Raw genomic sequence first — 19,885 nt, forward strand, 5'->3', positions numbered from 1 at the left:
TGCCTGAGTTGTTAATTTAAGCCATTTTGACACATGTGAAGTGGTATCTCATTGTGGTTTTCATTTGCCTTGCCTCCATAGACATGTCAAGTAAGAAGTTGCTGCAGCTAAGGTCAAAGATGTTGTTGCCTGCTTTCTCCTCTAGGACTTTAATGGCTTCCTGTCTTACATTTAGGTGTTTCGTCCCTTTAGTTTATTTTTATGTATGGTGTAAGAAAGTGGTCCAGGTTCATTCTTCATGTCACTGTCCAGTTTTCCCAACACCATTTGCTGAAGAGACTTTTTTTTCCATTGGATATTCTTTCCTGCTTTGTCAAAGATGTTGGCCTTACGTTTGTAGGTCCATTTCTGGGTTCTTCATTCTGTTCCATTGATCTATATGTTTTTGTGCCAGTACCATACTTTCTTGATGATTACAGCTTTGTAATACATCTTGAAGTCCAAAATTGTGATGCCTCCATCTTTGGTTTTCTTTTTTAGGATTGCTTTGGATATTCATGGTCTTTTCTGGTTCCATACAAATCTTAGGATTGTTTGTTTTAGCTCTGTGAAGTATGCTGGTGTTATTTTGATAGGGGTTGCATTAAATATGTAGGTTGCTTTGAGTACTTTTGACATTTGAACAATATTTGTTCTTCCAATCCATGAGCCTGGAATATTTTTCCATTTTTTTGTGTTTTTTCAATTTCTTTCCTAAGCTTTCTGTAGTTTTCAGTGTATAGATTTTTCACTTCTTTAGTTAGGTTTATTCCTAGGTATTTTATGGTTTTTGGTTCAATTGTAAATGGGATTGATTCCTTGATTTCTCTTTCTGCTGCTTCACTATTGGTGCATAGAAATGCAGCTGATTTCTGAGCATAGATTTTATATCCTTCAACTTTGCCGAATTCATGGATCAGTTCTAGCAGTTTTTTGGCATAGTCTTTTGGGTTTTCTACGGAGAGTATCATGTCATCTGCAGAGTAAAAGTTTGACTTCCTCCTTGCCAATTTGGATGCCTTTTATTTCTTTGTGCTGTCTGACTGCTGAAGCTAAGGCTTCCAACACTATGTTGAATAACAGTGGTGAGAGTGGACATCCCTGTCTTGTTCCTGACCTTAGAGGGAAAGCTCTCAGGTTTTCCCCATTGAGGATGTTGTTAGCAGTGGGTCTTTTATATATGGCTTTCATGATCTTGAGATATGATCCTTCTATCCCTGCTTTCTTGAGGGTTTTTATCAAGAATGGATGCTGTATTTTGTCAAGTGCTTTTTCTGCATCTATTGAGAGGATCATATGGTTCTTATCCTTTCTTTTATTTACATGGTGTATCACGTTAATTGGTTTGTGGGTATTGAACCAGCCCTGCATCCCAGGAATAAGTCCCACCTGATCGTGGTGAATAATTCTTTCAATGTATTACTGGATCTGGTTTTCCCATATCTTGTTGACAATTTTTGCATCCATGTTCATCAGGGTCTGTAGTTCTCCTTTTTAGTGGGTCTTTGTCTGGTTTTGGAATCAAGGTTATGCTAGCTTCATAGAATGAGTTTGGAAGTTTTCTATCCATTTCTATTTTGGGGAACAGCTTCAAAAGAATAGGTGTTAACTCTTCTTTACTTTATTTTTTAATTTTTTTAATGTTTTATTTATTATTGAGAGACAGAAACAGAGCATGAGCATGGGAGGGGCAGAGAGAAGAGGCAGCAGGCTCTGTGGTTTTCATTTGCCTGGAGCAGACTCCAGTCTCTGAGCTGTCAGCACAGAGCCCAATGCGGGGCTCAAACCCACAAATCACAAGATCATGACCTGAGCTGAAGTTGGACGCTTAACCGACTGAGCCACCCAGGCCCCCCAACTCTTCTTTAAATGTTTGGTAGAATTCCCCTGGAAAGCCATCTGCCCCTGGACTCCTGTTTTTTGGGAGATTTTTGATTACTAATTCAATTTCTTTATTGGTTATGGGTCTGTTCAGATTTTCTATTTCTTCTTGTGTCAGTTTTGGTAGTTTATATGTTTCTAGGAATTTGTCCATTTCTTCCAGATTGCCCAAATTGTTGGCATATAATTGATTTATTCTCTTATCATTGTTTGTATTTCTGCAGTTTCGGTTGTGCTCTCTCTTTCATTTGTGATTTCATTTATTTGGGTCCTTTGCTTTTTCTTTTGATCACTCTGGCTAAGGGGTTTATCAATTTTGTTAATTCTTTGAAAGAACCTTTCACTGCTCTGTTCAGCTGTTTTTTTTTTTTTAATTTTGATATCATTGATTTATGCTCTAATGTTTTATTATTTCCCTTCTTCTGCTGGTTTTGGGCTTTATTTTCTGTTATTTTTCCAGCTCTTTTAGGTGTAAGGTTAGATTGTGTATTTGAGACCTTTGTTCCTTTTATGACTGCCTTTGCTGCATCCCAGAGGTTTTGGGCTGTTGTGTTTTCATTTTCATTGGCTTCCATGTACTTTTTAATTTCCTTTTTAATTTCTTGGTTAGGTGTGCCTGGTTGGCTCAATTGGTTAAATTTTCGATTCTTGATTTCGGCTCAGGTCATGGTCTCACAGTTTATGAGTTCAAGCCCCATGTTCGGCTCTGTGCTGGCAGCATGGAGCCTGCTAGAGATCCTCTCTCTCTCTCTCTCTCTCTCTCTCTCTCTCTCTCTCTCTCTCCCTCTCTCCCTCTCCCCTGTGCACTCAAAAGAAACTTCAAAAAATTTTCTTGGTTAACCCATTCATTCTTTAGTAGGATATTTGTTAATCTCCAAGTATTCATTTTCTTTCCAAGTTTTTTCTTGTGGTTGATTTCAAGTTTCATAGCGTTGTGGTTTGAAAGTATGCAAGGTATGATCCTGATCTTTTTGTACTTGTTGAGGGCTGATTTGTGTCGCAGTATGTGATCTGTTCCAGAGAATGTTCCATGTGTACTCGAGAAGAATGTGTATGCTTTACGATGAAATGTTCTGAATGTATCTGTTAAGTCCATTTGGTCCAGTGTGTCATTCAAAGCCATTGTCTCCTTGTTCATTTTCTGCTTAGATGATCTGTCCATTGTTGTAAGTGGGGTGTTGAAGTCCCCTACTATTATGGTATTATTATCAATGATTTTCTTTATGTTTGTGTTTAATTGATTTATATATTTGATTTTTCCCATGTAGGGGGCCTAAATATTTACAACATTTACAATATTTTACAATCTTCTTGGTGGATAAACCCCTTAATTATGTTATGTTGCCATTCTTCACCTCTTGTTAAAATCTTTATTTTAAAATCTAGTTTGTGGGATATAAGTATGACTACTCTAGTTTCTTTGATGACCATTGGCATGATAGATGGTTCTCCATCTCCTTACTTTCAATTGCAGGTGTTTTTAGGTCTAAAAATGGGACTCTTTTTTTTTTTTTTAACGTTTATTTATTTTTGAGATAGAGACAGAGCATGAATGGGGGAGGGTCAGAGAGAGGGAGACACAGAATCGGAAACAGGCTCCAGGCTCCGAGCTGTCAGCACAGAGCCCGACGCGGGGCTCGAACTCAGGGACCGCGAGATCATGACCTGAGCCGAAGTCGGCCGCCCAACCGACTGAGCCACCCAGGTGCCTAAAAATGGGACTCTTATAAGCAGCATATAGATGAGTCTTTGTTTTCTTATCAATTCTGATACCCTGTGTCTTTTGATTGTAGCATTTAGTCCATTGACATTTAGAGTGAGTACTGAAAGATATGAATTGTGTTACCTGTAGAGTTGGAGTTTCTGGTGATGTGCTCTGGCTCTTTCTAAGTCTTTGTTGCTTTTGGTCTTTTTTTGTTTTGTTTTCATCTTTTCCCCCAAAGAGTCCCACTTAAAATTTCTTGCAGAACTGGTTTAGTGGTCAGGAACTCTTTTAGTTTTTGCCTGGAAAACTCTTTATCTCTCGTTCTATTTTGAGTGACAGTCTTGCTGGATAAAGAATTCTTGGCTGCATATTTTTCCAATTCAGCACGTTGAATATATCCTGCCATTCCTTTCTGGCCTGCCAAGTTTCTGTGGATAGGTCTGCAGCAAACCTAATCTATCTTCCCTTATAGGTTAAGGCCTTTTTTCTTCCTTGCTCTTTCAGAATTCTTTCCTTGTCTGTGTATTTTGTGAATTTGACTATGATATGCCTTGGTGATGGTCAGTTTTTGTTGAATCTAATGGGAGTTCTCTGTGCTTCTTAGATTTTGATGTCTGTGTCCTTCCCCAGATAAGTTTTCAGCTATAATTTGCTCACATAACCCTTCTGCATCTCTTTCTCTCTGTTCTCTTCTGGGACTTGTATGATTCAGTTGTTATTCCTCTATAATAAGTCACTGAGTTTTCTAAGTCTTGTATTGTGCTCTTTTGCCTTTGTTTCCGTCTTTTTTTCTGCTTCATTCTCCATAATTTTTTCTGTATCACTGATTTTGCTGCTCTGCTTCATCTGTCCTTGCCATCATGGCATCCATTCGAGATTACACCTCGGTTAAAGCATTTTTAATTTGTCCTGACTAGATTTTACATCTTTTATCTCCACAGAAAGGTATTCTGTGCTTTTTTCAACATATTCTTATTATCATGGTTCTAAATTCTAGTTCATCCTGCTTATATCTGTGTTGTTTAAGCCCCTGGCTGTCATTTCTTCCTGTTCTTTCTTTTGGGATGAATTCCTTCATTTTTCATTTTGGAGGAAGAAAAAAATTAATAAAATAAAAAATTTAAATTAAAAAATTTTTAAAAATTAAAAAAAATAAATGAAGCTAGATCCTAGGTGTGTTTTGGTCTGCTTGTTGAAAGAAGCTTTATGGAATAGAGAAAAAAGGGGAAGAAAAGGGGGAAAAGAAAAATGTTTTAAAAATTGACATAACAAAATCGAATAGAATAAAAAAATCTAAAAAATTAAAAATAAATTTTTCTGTATCCATGGAAAAGAAAGGAAACAAAATTTAAACAGATAAATGAACCAGCAAACAGAATGAAACCCAATTGAAGTTACATCCAGTTTCCCATAGAACTCAAACTGTGAAGCGCTCTATAGTTGGTACACTAAGCAGGTGGGGTGACTTGTGCTGGTCGTCTAGGGGATGTGTTTAGAAGGCGCTGTTGGGCAGGGCTTGATGTAACGGCTCTGTTCTCCACTAGGTAGCACTGCTTAGCTTACTGGGGTGGATCAGTGTGGTGTGCATGCACATGTGCAGGAGAGATGGAAATGGCTTCATCCAGCTTCATTCCAACTCTTCAGGGGAGAGTCTCACTGAGCAATGGCGAACGGCCAGCTTGCCCCAGAAAATGTTCATGCCATCACGCAGCAGCAGAGGTTCAGAGATTGTGGCAAATCACAACAAACAGCGAGCACCAGGTTTCACCACACTCCAGTGTCTTTGTCCCAATACCAGCAAACATGGCTGCTCTCCAGGGTCCGCTGGGACCTTTCCCTGTGGAGAGGCTTTATGACCTCTACAAAATGCACTCTAAGCAGGGGAAGCACTTCTCCCCGTGTGGCACATGGACCCCTGGACCACTCTGCCTGCTCCTGGGGATTCACCCTACTTCCTCACCAGAGTGCCACCAGGCACTGAGCTCTGGAATGTCAAACTCTGTGCTCCACTGTTTATAGAATGCCGGTAGTATTGAGACTCCTCCTTTATTCCTGTCAGTGGTTTTGGGAAACAGATTTCTTGCTCAGTCCCCTGCAAGTGTTTTCACTCTTTCTCTCCAGGGAAATGTTTTCCCTGCATTCTCCCAATGACTGCACTCTTCTCCTTTGTCTCTGCCAAAACAGCTCCCTACCTGCTGTGGCTTTTCACTCCCCCAGTTCTCCTCTCCACACTGTGTACCTGCCAGTTTCTGGGCTCAAGTTATGCAAATTCTCTCTGCTCAGTCCTAGGTGTGCAGAATGGTTTGGTGCTGATCTAGCTGCGTTTCAGGGACAAGAGAAGCTGAGGGAGGGTCTCCATGCTGCTCTGCCATCCTTTGGTTCTTATTTTTCCATATCCTTACCAACACTTACTGTTTTCACTTTTAAAATTATTATTATAATCATCCTAGTGGGTATCTCATTGTGGTTTTTTGTTTTGTTTTTTAAATGTTTTATTTTTTAAAATTCCAGTGTCATTAGTATAGTGTTATATTAGTTTTAGGTTTACAATATTGTGATTCAGCAATTCTGTATTTATTCAGTGCTTATCATGATAAATGTACTCTTAATTCCTTTCACCTGTTTCACTCATCTCCCACCCACCTCCCCTCTGGTAACCATGAGTTTATTCTCTATATTTAAGAGTGGCTCTTTTGGTTTCTTTTTTTCTTTGTTTTGTGCTCCCTTGCCTCAGGAGACAGATCTAGACAAACATTGCCAGTGTCCAGTTATTCCCTGTGCTCTTTTCTAGGATTTTTAGTTTCGGGTCTCACATTTAGGTTCCTTAAATCATTTTCAGTTTATTTTTGTGTATGGTGTAAGAAGGTGGTCCAATTTTCCCAACACCATTTGTTGAAGAAAGTTTTCCCCATTGAATATTTTTGCCTCCTTTGCTGAAGATTAATTGACCATATAATCATTGGTTTATTTCTGTGTTCTCTATTCTTTTCCATTGACGTATGTATCTATTTTTGCATCAGTACCATACCGCTTTGATTACCAGAGCTTGGTAATGTATCTGGAAATCAGGACTGTGATAACCTCCCATATTGTTCTTTTTTCCCAGATTACTTTGGCTATTTATGGTCTTTTGTGGTTACATACAAATTTTAGGATTAATTGCTCTAGTTCTTTGAAAAATGCTATTGGTGTTTTAATAGGGATTGCATTAAATTTGGAAATTGCTACGTAGTATGGTCATTTTAGCAATATTGTACAAATCTGTCAGCATGGAGTATCTTTCCATTTGTGTCACCTTCAGTTTTTTTCATCAGTGTTTTATAGTTTTCAGAGTACAGGTCTTTCATCTCCATGGTTAAGTTTACTCCTAGGTATTTTATTTTTGGTGCAATTGTAAATGGGATTGTTTTCTTAATTTCTCTATATGCTCAATATCAGTGTATAGAAATGCAGTGGATTTCAGTATAATGATTTTGTATTGTGCAACCTTACTGAATTCATTTATCAGTTCTAGGAATTTTTGCTGGAGTCTCTTCATTAAGTTCTTCATTAGTAAACCATACTAAAAGCGTTAAATCTATACTCCTCTCCCCACCACGTTTTAGGTATATGGTGTCATAATTTACTTCCTTTTGTGAATCCCTTGACTGATTTTTATACATGTGCTCTATTTTATTACTTTTGTGGTTCCTACTTTCCTTATTCCTGCTTATAGTCTTTCCTTTCCACTCAGTGAAACGCCTTTAGCATTTCTTGTAAGGCTGGTTTAGTGGTGATGAATTCCTTTAACTTGTGTTTGAGAAATTCTCTCTCTCCTTCTGTTCTGAATGATGTTTTCTTTCAGCATTTCAAATATATCATGCCACTCCCTTCTGGCCTGCAAAGTTTCTGCTGAACAGCTAATAGTCTTAATTGGGTTTCTCTTGTGTGTAACTGTTTTCTTTTCCCTTGCTGCTCTTTTAAAAAAAAAATTTAATGTCTGTTTATGTTTTGGAGAAAGAGTGCAAGTGGGGCAGAGACAGAGAGGGAGGGAGACACAGAATCTGAAGCACGCTCCAGGCTCTGAGCTGTCAGCACAGAGCCTGACATGGGGTTCAAACTCAGAAACCACAAGATCATGACCTGAGCTTGATCATGACTGAGCTATCCAGGCACCCCCTTTCCCTTGCTGCTTTAAAATTCTCTCTTAATCTCTGCTTCTTGCCATTTTAATTACTATATATTTTAACAAAACAAAAAAATGAAATAAAGGAAGCTAGATCCCAGGTGTGTTCCAGTCTATTTGCTCAGAGACGCTTGATAGAAAAGAGAAAAAAACATTTAAAATTAAAAAAAATTAATTGAATAAAAAATTTGTTTAAATTTAAAATTTTGCTCTTTATCCAAGAAAGAGAAAGAAAAGAAAAACAACATAAACAAAAACAGAAGCAAAGAAAACAACCAAACCAACAAACAGCTTGAGACCCAAATGAAGTTACATCCAGTTTCCCCTAGAATTGAAACTGCAGCATACTATAGTCTGTAGACTAAGCAGTTGGAAGGGATTTGTGCTGGTCTTCTGGGGGATGTGCTTGGAGGGCACAGGTAGGCAGGGTGTGGTGTAACAGCTCTGTTCTCCACTTGGTGGCTCCACTTAGCTCAGTGGGGTTGGTCTCTATATGTACGCACACCTGCTAGAGGTGAAAATAGCTTCACCCAGGTCTCTAATCTCTGGCATGGAATTTTGTGCTCTCACAAACATGTGATCAAACACCCCTCCTTTTTCTTAGCCTTCCATCCACTCCCCACCTTTACCTTCTGTTCAAGCTGTCTACCAGGTGGCGCCTCCCTCCAGAGTTTTATTTCATATGGGGCTGTGTTTCAAAACCCCACCCTTCAGAGACCCCTGTGGTTTAGACCTGCACTGATTCTCTGGGGGAAGATCTTGCTGAACAATGGCTGGGTGCTGGCTTGTCCCAGAAAATGTCTGCCTGCTCCCAAAGCAGCAGAGGCTCAGAGTTTATGGTAAATCACAACACAGCTGGCACCAGGTTTTCCTGCACTCTAGTGTCTTTGGTCCAATTTCAGTAAAAGTGGCAGCTCTCTGAGGTCTGGTGGGACTTTTGCCCACTGGGAGACCTCTACCAAATGGATTCCTAGCAGGGGAATCTTTTCTCCCTGTATGGCACACGGGGACCTTTCAGAGTACTACTCCTGGGGATTTGTCCCACTTCCTCACCAGAGCACTGACAGGTGCACTGAAACTTCAGACCGCGCTCCACAGTTTATAGAATCCTGGTGATATTGGAACCCTCTGCTTTCACTCTGTAATAGTTTTGGGGAACAGATTTCTTGCCCAGTTCCCTGTGAGTGTTTTCACTCTTTTTCTTTCTCTAGTTGCTTTTGGGGGGAGTGCTTTTCTTACATGATCCCGATCTGCTGTATTCTCCCCCCCCCACCCCCCGCTCCTGTCCTCTCTCCGCAAAAATGGTTCCCTGTCCTCCATGGCTCCGTGACTTTTCTGTCCCCCAATTCACCTTTCCACACCATGTACCTGCCAAGTTCTCTGGCTCAAATTATGCAGATTGTTGCGTTAATCCTCAGATCAGTTCCCTTGGTATTCAAAAATAGTTTGATGCTGATCTAGCTGTGTTTCAGGGAGGTGACAAGCTCAGGGTCTCCATACTACTCCACCATCTTAACTGCATCTCAATTGCTATGTATATATTGGTGCGGATCTCCTTGAGTCGATTTTATCGGGAGCCATTTGTGCCTCCTGATCTGGATTTCTTTTACCTTCCCCAGATTAGGGAAGTTTTTAGCTATTATTTTTTCAGATAAATTTTCTTCCCTCTTTTTTCTCTCTCTCCTCCTTCTGAGGTCCTTAGAATGTTATTATGCATGATGGTGTGGCTGAGTTTCCTTAATTTATTTTCATTTTTTATTGTTTTTCTCTTTCCTGTTCAGCTTCTTGATTTCCATTACTCTGTCCTCCAGGTTGCTGATCCATTCTTCTGCTTCCTCTACTCTACTATCTATTCCTACTAGTGTATTTTTAATATCAGTTATTGAGTTCTTGATCTGGGATTGGTTCTCTTTGTTTTCCGTCTTTTTGTTGAGGGTCTTAACTGAAATCTTCCACTCTTTTCTCAAGCCCATGAGGCCATTACTTTAAATTCTCTGTCAGGCATATTGCATAAACCGTTTCATTTAGCTCTTTTGCAGGGATATTGTCCTATTCTTTCATTTGGGAGATATTCCTCTGTCTCCTCATTTTTTCTAACTCTCCTGGATGTGTTTCTTTGTGTTAGTAAAGTCAGCTACCTTTCCTGCTCTTGAGAGTAGTGGCCTTATGAAGAAGAGGTTTTGTAGTGCTGTGTGGTTGGGGTGGGGTGCCTGCAAGATCCACAGTGGTCTGCTGTTGGAGGGGACCTGCAGCCATCTGGGAAAACTCCTGTGGAGGTCAGGATGGAGGGGTGGATCTGCAGGAGAATACAGTTTTGCAAGCTGGGCGAGGGTCTGCTCTCTGAGGGGACCTGTAGCTGTTTTGGAGAACTGCTGAGGATGGGCTGGAGGGGGCAGGGTGCACTGTTAGCAAGCCAGGTGGAGAGTGTTTGTTCTGGTTCCTGCATGTGTCCATGTATCTAGGTTGTGGTTGGGAGAGGGATGGCACCCATCAGCTCTTTTGTTCTTGGAGAAGTCTTCTAAAGATTCTTGTCCCTCCAGCACGCATGCTGAGATTAGTAAATAAGTCTCCTTCCCATACACCCCAGTGCTGCTTCTATGCCGCACCTCAGTGGGGTTGTTTGGTATGCTTTCTCTTTAAGGTTAGGGACTCAGTTTCCTATTGCTCTCCAGGTCTCCCATGCCAGAGCTTTGTGATTTTTAAAGTTCCAGGTATTAAGCCCCACTGACTGTAAGAACCCATGAAGTTAAGCCCCTCTGGCTTTCAAAGCCAAATGTTAAGGTATTTATCTTTGTAGTGCAGGTCCCCTAGGTGTAGGGTGCCAGGTGTGGGATCTGCTCCTCTCCCTTCACTATGTTTTACATTGATCCTCTCTCCTTCCTGCATGCTTATGGTGTTCCTCTCTCCTGAAGACAATCTCCTATCTCTGCCCTTTCTACCCTCTTCAATGTGGCCTCTCCTCTACATTTAGCTGTGGAGAGTGTGTTCTTCCAGTCTTCAGGTTGTTTTTTTGAGTTATTTACACTAATGTGGGTGTCAATAACTATCTTCATCTTGGGACAAGGTGAGCTTAGGATCCTCCTACTCTGCCATCTTCCTTGGAAGTCCTACCACACTGGGGTTTTGATTTGCATTTCCCTGATGATTAATGATGTTGAGCATCTTTTCATGGTCCTTTGCATATTTCCTGTGGATAATTGTCTATTTAGACCCTTAGTCCATTTTTTTATTGGGTTACTTTTATTATTGAGTTGTAAGAGTTCTTTGTATGTTCTAATTACAAATCTCTTGTCAGATATAGGATTTACAAATATTTTCTCCCATACTGTGGAGGAAAAATAGCTATAAGGAAAGTGTTCCTTATAGCCATTTTTAAAAATCTAGATCCAGTCAGGGCTCTTGCATTATGTATCTCTAATAAGAGTTTTGTTCCTACTGAAAAGTAGGACCAGCTTATGAGATAGGAGCCTAGTTTACAAAGTGTCCCACTTTTTGTCCATAATTCCTATGCTTTTAGCATACCTAAAAAAAGTAATACTTTCTTAATGTAGGACTTAATGGAGGATAGAATTTTAGTCCATTTAATAGAGCAAAATTTTAGAAAATTTATATAAGTTATGTCACGGGAGAAAAATTTTCTTTGTGAGTGGAACACTCTTAACTAGTCTCCGTTCCCGTGGGCTGTTCCCACTTTCCATGTCTTCATATTTTATTCTGCTTTTAAGTGTCCATGTTAAAATCCAGTTCTAATTCTTATTTTCATATGGAGGAATAGTATCAACATTACCTGTAACTTTTTAATGGTGTAAGGAGTAGCATTTTTAAAAACCAGGGGTTTCTGAGATCCCATGTCTCCACATTGCCTTTGAGATTCACTGCTTTGTAGCCATCCTTCCCCTTGCCTCAAGTGCCTCTGTGTACATGGGAGTTAGGGTTATGACCAAATAGTGGGAGTGTGGGTGACATATTTATGAGTCCTGTATTTTTAACTACCTGTGTTTCTTTATAACTGGAAAAAATGCTGCTTTAATTATGGGAGAGGGGATCTGGAGAGAAAAAATTCTTAAAGGGAAGCTGCCACTCGGCACATTATCCTGGTGCTTCCCAAGACGCTCTATTTTATGTTATGAAGACAGTTAATTTGCCGTGTATATTTTCACTCAGGGCTGATTCCTACAGTAAAGGGAATGGGTTAGTATCTGATTACTTAGTAATTTTACTAAACGTCAGAAAATAAATGCTATTGTGGTTCCTCCAGGGTGCTTCAGTAAAGACCAGGTCTACTTGGATGGCATCCTGCAGATCCTCCGGTACAGAGAGACCATTGACTTTCATCTACTGACTGCCCTGGGGAAGGTGAGTGAAACCAATGGCAAAACCATTGGTTGGTGTGAAACCAACACCCGGGGTCATTATTTCCTTCAGCTCAATTTGATGATTCAATAAGATTCAGGTTCAAATTGTTTTTATACTTTGTGTTGGAGTAAGTTTCCTTCTTGTGATAACTGGAGGGAAGAAGTATGGTTGTTACAAAACCAAGTTTCAGAATTTCTTCGTGGACAATAAGAGGTAAATGAAGGGAAAAATAAATTTGGCAATGTATCTTTAATGTACATCTTCTAAAGCATTTTAAAGTGAGCTGCAAATATAACACTTTCCCCTTTATCTCCCAAATATTGTGACACGACCATGTGATTTTTTTTTTTTAAGAAATGTATCACTGATTCAATACAATATCTAAAACACAGTCTACTTAATATTTCTCAGATTATCCCAAAAATGTCCTTTGGATCCTGGCTCACAAAAAAAGAGCTACAATCAGGATTGGATCCTGCATTTGTTTATAATATTTAGTCTCTTTTTTTTTTTTTTTTTTTTTTTTAATTTTTTTTTTTCAACGTTTTTTATTTATTTTTGGGACAGAGAGAGACATAGCATGAATGGGGGAGGGGCAGAGAGAGAGGGAGACACAGAATCGGAAACAGGCTCCAGGCTCTGAGCCATCAGCCCAGAGCCTGACGCGGGGCTCGAACTCACGGACCGCGAGATCGTGACCTGGCTGAAGTCGGACGCCCAACCGACTGCGCCACCCAGGCGCCCCGATATTTAGTCTCTTAATCTGTAACAGTTCCTCTTGTGCTGCCCTCTACCAAGTGTTTTTGTTTTTCCTGACATTTTTGAGAGTCCAGGACCATTTTCTTGGGAGTTCCTACAATCTGGATTAATGAATTGTTTTCTTATGGTTAGATTCAGGCTAAACGTTTTTTACCAAGAATACACTACATGCGTGACTTGTATAGTTTATAGTGCATCACGCTAGAAAGCACACATGTGATTTTGTTCCATTATCAGTGATACTTCGTTTGATCACTGGGTAAATTACAATGGAAAGATCTGGAAAGATCAGAAAATAAAGGTATCTTTTTTGTATTAAATAAGTAATCTGTGGGGTAATACCTGTGAATGTACTGTTCCTTAAATCTTTCAAGGAATGGTTTTAATATCCATTGTTCTTTGCCCAATCAGTTAATTACACTAGTGGTAGCAAAATAGAGATATTTTGATTCTTTTGCATTTCATTCTTTTTTGTAGTATTGTTATGGACTTACTCTTTAAAAAAAAAAACAAAAAAAAAAAACTTTGAGAGAGCATGAGTGAGGGAAGGGCAGAAGAGAGGAAGACACAGAATCGCAAACTGGCTCTGCACTGTCAGTGCAGATCCCAAGGTGGGGCTCAATCTTGCAAACCGAGAAATCATGACCTGAGCCAAAATCAAAAGAGTGAGACACTTAACCAACTGAGCCACCCAGGAACCCCAGACTTACTCTTTTATTCAGCCCTTCCACTGGCTACTCCTTTGTTTTTAAAAACATGTCATCATGTTTGCTGGCTAAGTAAAATGCTCTGGGCTCATTTTAGACTTTTTCTACCCAAATCTCAGCTGAGATATTTTTCTTTTTCTTTTTTTTTTAAATTAACGTTTATTTATTTTTGAGACAGGGAGAGACAGAGCATGAACAGGGGAGGGTCAGAGAGAGGGAGACACAGAATCTGCAGGCTCCAGGCTCTGAGCTGTCAGCACAGAGCCTGACGCGGGGCTAGAACTCACGGACCGCGAGATCATGACCTGAGCCGAAGTCGGCCCCTTAACCGACTGAGCCACCCAGGCGCCCCTATTTTTCTAAGGATACAAATTTAATACACAGGAATCTGTTGCATTTCTACATATTAATAACAAAGCAGAAGAGGAATTTAGTCCCATTTATAATCGTACCAAAAGGATAAAATATCTAGAAATGAAGATGCCACAAACAAGTAGAAGGATATACTGTGCCCTTGGATCAGAACAATTAATACTGTTAAAATTTCCCTAATAGCCAAAGCAATCTACAGATTCAGCACAATCCCTATCAAAATACCAGTAGCATTTTTCACAGAACTAGAATAATCCTAAAATTTGTACAGAACCACAAACAACCTCGAATAGCAAAGCCATCTGAATAAAGAACCACACTGAATGTGTAAGAATCCGAGATTTCAAGGAACACTACAAAGCTGTAGTGATCAAAACAGTATGGTGTTAATACAAAAACAGATACGTAAATTAATGGAACAGGATAGCCCAGAAATAAACTCATGCCTTTATCAATTAATCTATGATAGAGGCAAGAATATACAGTGGAGAAAAGACAACTTCCCTCAGTAAATGGTGCTGAGAAAACTGGACTGCTTTCTTACACCATAGACAAAAATAAACTCAAAGTGGATTAAACACCAAAAACTAAAAGCAAACAGACACAGTAATTCTTTGCACATTGACTTTAGCAACATATTTATGGCTGTGTCTCCTCAGTCAAGAAAGGAAAAATAAATTACTAAACCACACCAATATCAACAACAAACCCATTTTCATTACACTTAGTGGTATAAATACTCAAATAATTTCAATAACTTAAATTTTAAAATGTAATAAAATACAATATGAACATGATTTCTTTATAATCTTTCCACTGAATCAGGAAGAGTGTTGATCAGAAGACAGTAGTTTTTAAAGCCAGCCATGTTTTGGAATTTAAAGTTGTAATGACAGTTTCTAGAACTTAAGCCAATCTTTGGTATTTATGGGTGAAACGTTTTATGTAAGTAAGTGAATAACGTGAAATTTTATAAAATATTTGCTTACAAAAATTCAAAATAAAAGTAAAATAATTCTACATAAAACACAATTTTATTTCTGAAATTAAATAGAAAATAGGAATTCAGTATATAATTGTGCTGCTATTCCTAATTCCATAATATGGCATTTATATTCTAGCTATTTCCTGGGTTCTTTTATTTAAATTTTGGACATTTGTTTAGATTTAGAGTTTCTCATACACATGTATTACATTTAGTTGTATAATTTCTAGACAAACTGAGTATAAGTCCAAGATTGAGTGTTAAATCAGTACTAGTGATTTTTTAAAACACATTCTTATTTAATAAAGGAACTCACTGATTTTTGTTATTTTGCAGGTATTAATTTGAAAACCAGTCCATGTAAAGTTTCACTTAAGACTTAGGGAAGAAGTTACTTGCGTATGAAAACTATCTTCCTTTTTTCAGGTCTCTTATGAAGATGTGGATCGCTTAAAAGGATTGGCAGTTATTGAAAACATGAGGGTCCCTCATTTCCTGCAGGACCATGGCCGATACATGGAACATTTAGAGAAGATCATGGAAGTGAATGAATTGACTGACAGGGAACTGAAAGATCTTATATATTAATCAGCATTCTTGCAGACATAGTGAAGCTATACCTCTATATTACCAGTTAGGTGCAGTTAGCACCAGCATATTTATAAAAGATGAATGTTTACATAAGTTTTCTGAAGAATGATCTGCAGTATTCAGCTGAATTTTTAAAAGGTTAAGTACAAACCTTACACTGTTTCCCTAACATGTTTCTATAGGCTGCAGGGGAAGTTCCTCCTATTTTCATCTGGATCTCAACAGAGTCTGATGAAAATACTACTGGTGAGTGTTTTTGAAGAATCTTGGTCAAAACTGAGTAATAAGCATCTGCCTGAGCACCAAGACCAGCCCTGGCTAAAGACTGAATTCCAGTCTTGTTTTAACTACAAGATTATATTTTACTTGATAAATAATGGCAATTCTTTGAAAAATTAGTTTTGTTATGCTCCCAAAAGCTAGCTGCTTTTTTTTCTTTATTTTACACATTGTTTCACCTTATCAATTTATAGGAACTAAATTAGAGAATTACCTCATTTTGTCTAGTTATTCCCTAAACTTTATTTGCTGAAACAAACTTTATCCCTTCCAGATTTTAACGAAGTTTTAGGGTCTTTCCCTCCCCATTCCTGTATATAGATGGTAAGTACAAGTGGTTTGTCTACATAGACTAAAATAGCTAGGGAAGAGAGAGAAGCTACTCACCTTTTTGTTAAATGGAGCGACCAGCAAGACACAAATACACTAATGTAGTTTCTGTAGGAGCTGGATGTTGACTAGGTAGCATCTACTGTCAACTTGACCATGCCCTGAAAAATGGAATTCCTGGACATTGCCATTTGGTAAACTGGTCTTGTGATATTGTCTGAGTATATTTTATTTCATCAAGCCAATAATGACAGTTTGACTTTGAAAAATGAGAGTTCTGTTCTGCTACATTTCCTCTGCTAAAAGCATATACCCCTAGCTTTGTATAATTTATTGATTTCCATACATACTTGGGTATATATACTTGGAATCAAATAGTTCTTCAAACAGCTTATTTTAATGATCAGGAAGAACACTGCTGTAAATACCCCATTCAAAATTGCTACTGTAATTTTTACCGAAAGCTATCTGAGAGTTTATCTTTACCTCATTTCAGGCTTAAATATGGTGCTAACACTGGTAGATGTATACTGCAAAGCCTGGTCCACATTCCTGCTAGGAAATTATTTTAGGAAATTTTATGCAGGCTAGGTTATGTGATTTTCTCATTCACGTATCTAGAAGGGCTTGCCTCCAAGAAGAATGTTGCAGCAGACAGGATGTATTCTAACTGGCATCTGGTGGTTCTCACAGAGCCACACATGTCACTTTTGGTAAGTAGCAGGCCAGGCCCTTTGGAGCATTAAACGTACCCACACAGTGCCATGATTGCTGGAGTGTGGCCTGCACATTTCTGTGCAGAGCTGGGGCATATACTGTGCCAACACTGACCAGATACTGGAAAACCACTCTTGACCCCTCGAGCATATTTCCTTGTAGCATAGTCCTCCAGTTTCAGCTTTGGTGTAGCATTTTCTAACTTTGTCTTCAAACTTATCAAAGGTGATTGTGAAAACTGTGCATTAACTGGAATTGAAGTATAGACAAATGGCAATATTTACGTCCTGTGATTTAAGCCCAAATGCTTATAAATTCAACATTTGTAGGCAATAACTGCTAATCATGTTACAGTTTAAATATAAAGGAAAATCACAACAGCCTTAATATCCTGTTGGTCAAAGGATTATTTATAGTGATTCTAGTCCCTGAATTTTAAAATGGATATTCTGTATCTGAGTTGGAAAAGGAAACACTTTCTTGCCTTACTGCTTCAGTATAAAGACAAAAAACCAGTGCTATCCAGACAAAAAAATGACCTTAAATCACATTGATTGTCTTAAGCTATTTTAAAAGTTAGCAATGAACCAAAAATTGTTGCAGATTAGAATACCTAAAGAGCTCTAAACTTTAAAAGTTGGGATTGAAGATTTAATTAGTGTTTATTCTCTTTCCTGAAATAGCACTAAGGTCAGTTTTGTTCCCTAAAATTGAAGTTTTAATAAATAGAAAATTTATAGCAGCAGTACTTAGGAGAATAGTTGAAGGTTGCATTAATTTTAATAGTTACTTGCTGTAGACTATTGAGGATTAGAATTTCATCAGTTTTGTCCACTGTAATTCTAACATAATTGTCTCAAATACAGTTAGGTTTTCACATCAGATGGGATTCAGAGTGAATTGTTTATATACCTAAATCCATAGTCTCCATTTCTTTACATTTTCACCTTTGTAAAGATGTTTAAGATTTGTATTGTTTGTTTTGTATATATTTGGGCATCTTATGTTTAGCTATAATAGAAATAAATAGCACTGAAGTTCTCAAATGAAATATGTGAGTATATGCGCATGCAAACCTTAATTATATTTTTGTGGTATTTCTGGGTTTTATATTGTATGGTAATTATTGAAGAGACCATTGTTTATCTTCTAATGTCCTTTTTTATAAAGTACTACATTTACCACATTCCACCTTTCCCCTAATTAATTCAGCTCATACCCTCATGGAGCTGTTCACAGTCCAGTGAGGAATAGTAGCACAGAACCACGTTACAGCATGGCCAGTCTCATGCCCAAAAAGTGCTACCAAAAGAACATAAACTGTAATCAATGGGCCTGCTTCTGTGTTTGAGGCACCTAAAGACCACTTGCAAAGTGGTTAGGGTCCACAATATTTCATTACCACTCTGCAAGGCTTGTGTTTGGAATCTGAGCACCTTTAGCCCAGGAGAAGGAGTAGACCACAAGTACAGCTGCTTGGGTCATCAAGGGCCTGGAGGAGATCCCTTGAGACCTCCAGCAAGTGCCCAAAGGAGCCAATGCTTTACCCTTATGCTTAGTGGTTGTCTTTGAATTGACATCTTTACTTGTGAAAACATTGTCAGCTGGCTTTGACATCCATTTTTCTTCACTGATTCCAGTACCTAAAGGAATTAATTTCTTAAAATTAGTGCTAGGATGTGAAATACTGATGTTTGTTAGCTATGGAAGAGCTTTAAGAATACATAGAATTTTGAGAGCACAGAGAGCAAGAAGGTGGCCATCTGCAAGCCAAAGAGAGATACCTGAACAGACCCTTCTCTTATGGCCCTCAGGAGAAACCAAACCTGCCAATACCTTAATCTTGAACTTCTAGCTTTCATAACTGAAAGAAACTGCACTTAGAGGAAGAGGACAAAACAAAGAGAGAACAGAAATTTGACACTGAGAAGAGACAACTGAATATTCCACTTCTTTCCAGCCATCCAGTTATCCTTTACTGGATAAAGACAACCAACTTCAGAAAACGATGTCAGCAACGTGGCTGAATAACACGTCCCTCATTTGTGCCCCTTCTCCAACCTCCCAATAATTTGGCATCCATCCATAGGCAAAAATGCCTTTGTGGGAGCTTTAGGATCCAGCAACACACACAAGCAACCGAGGAGGAATCTTGCCCACCCATGCATCGGGTAACAAACAGACCAAGGTCCTGGCTTGGACCCAGCAGTGGCCTGTGAACAAGTTTCAACCCCTCTCAGCTGCAGTCTGCAAACCCCTAGGAAACAATCTCAGGCAGTAACCCATGGACCAGAGAGGCTTTGTGTAAGTCAAAGTTACCAGCAGAAAAGTTTCAGCACACCATTGGAGCAAAAAATATGTTTAGATGCATTGAAGAGGAATAGTTTAGCCTCATCACTTCTCCCCCAAAGTGGAACAACTCCAGGCCAAGTGAGATCTCAGCTTGTGATTTCTCCTGTGGGGGGAAATGAGAGTACATAAGTGTCCAGCTTCCCCACCTTTGCAGAATGCTACCAAAGAGGCCCATTTCACTCTCATCCCATTCAGAGTACTGAATCAAGTCTGTGTGACTAGGGCATGGGAAGAAGCTGGAAGGGTAGCAGATAATGACTTTTGGAGGCCATTAAAGGGATATACAGTCTACCAACTGCATCAGTCTCCATTAAGCTGGCTCATGAGCTTCTGGGGATGCCTTACCGGTGGATCTCCCTGACTAGCCCATGGGAAACCCCCAGTGCTCGATGGCATCTCTCTCTCTCTCTCTCACACACACACACACACCCTGTGTCTGGCTCTCTGCACTCCCAACAGCACTGAGAGCATGCTTTGGCAGACAGCTAGTGACCAGGTACAAAAAGTCTGCCCAAATTCGTGGGCCAGAGAGGTAGAGCTTTAGCCCTACCCTTGGGAAAGCAAAAAGACTGTCCACACCAAGGCTTGTCCATTGCAAAATCAAGAGAAGGCATACAAACTTAATGCTACCACAAGAGGGGTGCCTGAGCAACTCACTTGGTTAGGTGTCCTACTTTGCCTCAGGTCATGATCTCACAGTTTGTGGG

General features: G+C 39.1%; 1 protein-coding gene across 4 annotated transcripts in view; it reads left to right on the forward strand.

The window, feature by feature from the left end:
* MATCAP2 (microtubule associated tyrosine carboxypeptidase 2) overlaps positions 1–17,871 on the forward strand; it is a 76,665-nt gene extending 58,794 nt beyond the window's left edge. For all 4 annotated transcript variants that reach the window (XM_058724589.1, XM_058724590.1, XM_058724591.1 and 1 more), the window contains 2 exons: positions 11,989–12,086; positions 15,336–17,871. In XM_058724589.1, the coding sequence (XP_058580572.1) occupies positions 11,989–12,086; positions 15,336–15,497 (260 nt within the window). In that variant the 3' untranslated portion in view covers positions 15,498–17,871. The remainder of the gene's footprint in view (positions 1–11,988; positions 12,087–15,335) is intronic.
* Positions 17,872–19,885: the final 2,014 nt, after the last annotated feature.

Source organism: Neofelis nebulosa, chromosome 4 (assembly GCF_028018385.1).
Source record: "Neofelis nebulosa isolate mNeoNeb1 chromosome 4, mNeoNeb1.pri, whole genome shotgun sequence".
NCBI classification, from domain to species: domain Eukaryota; kingdom Metazoa; phylum Chordata; class Mammalia; order Carnivora; family Felidae; genus Neofelis; species Neofelis nebulosa.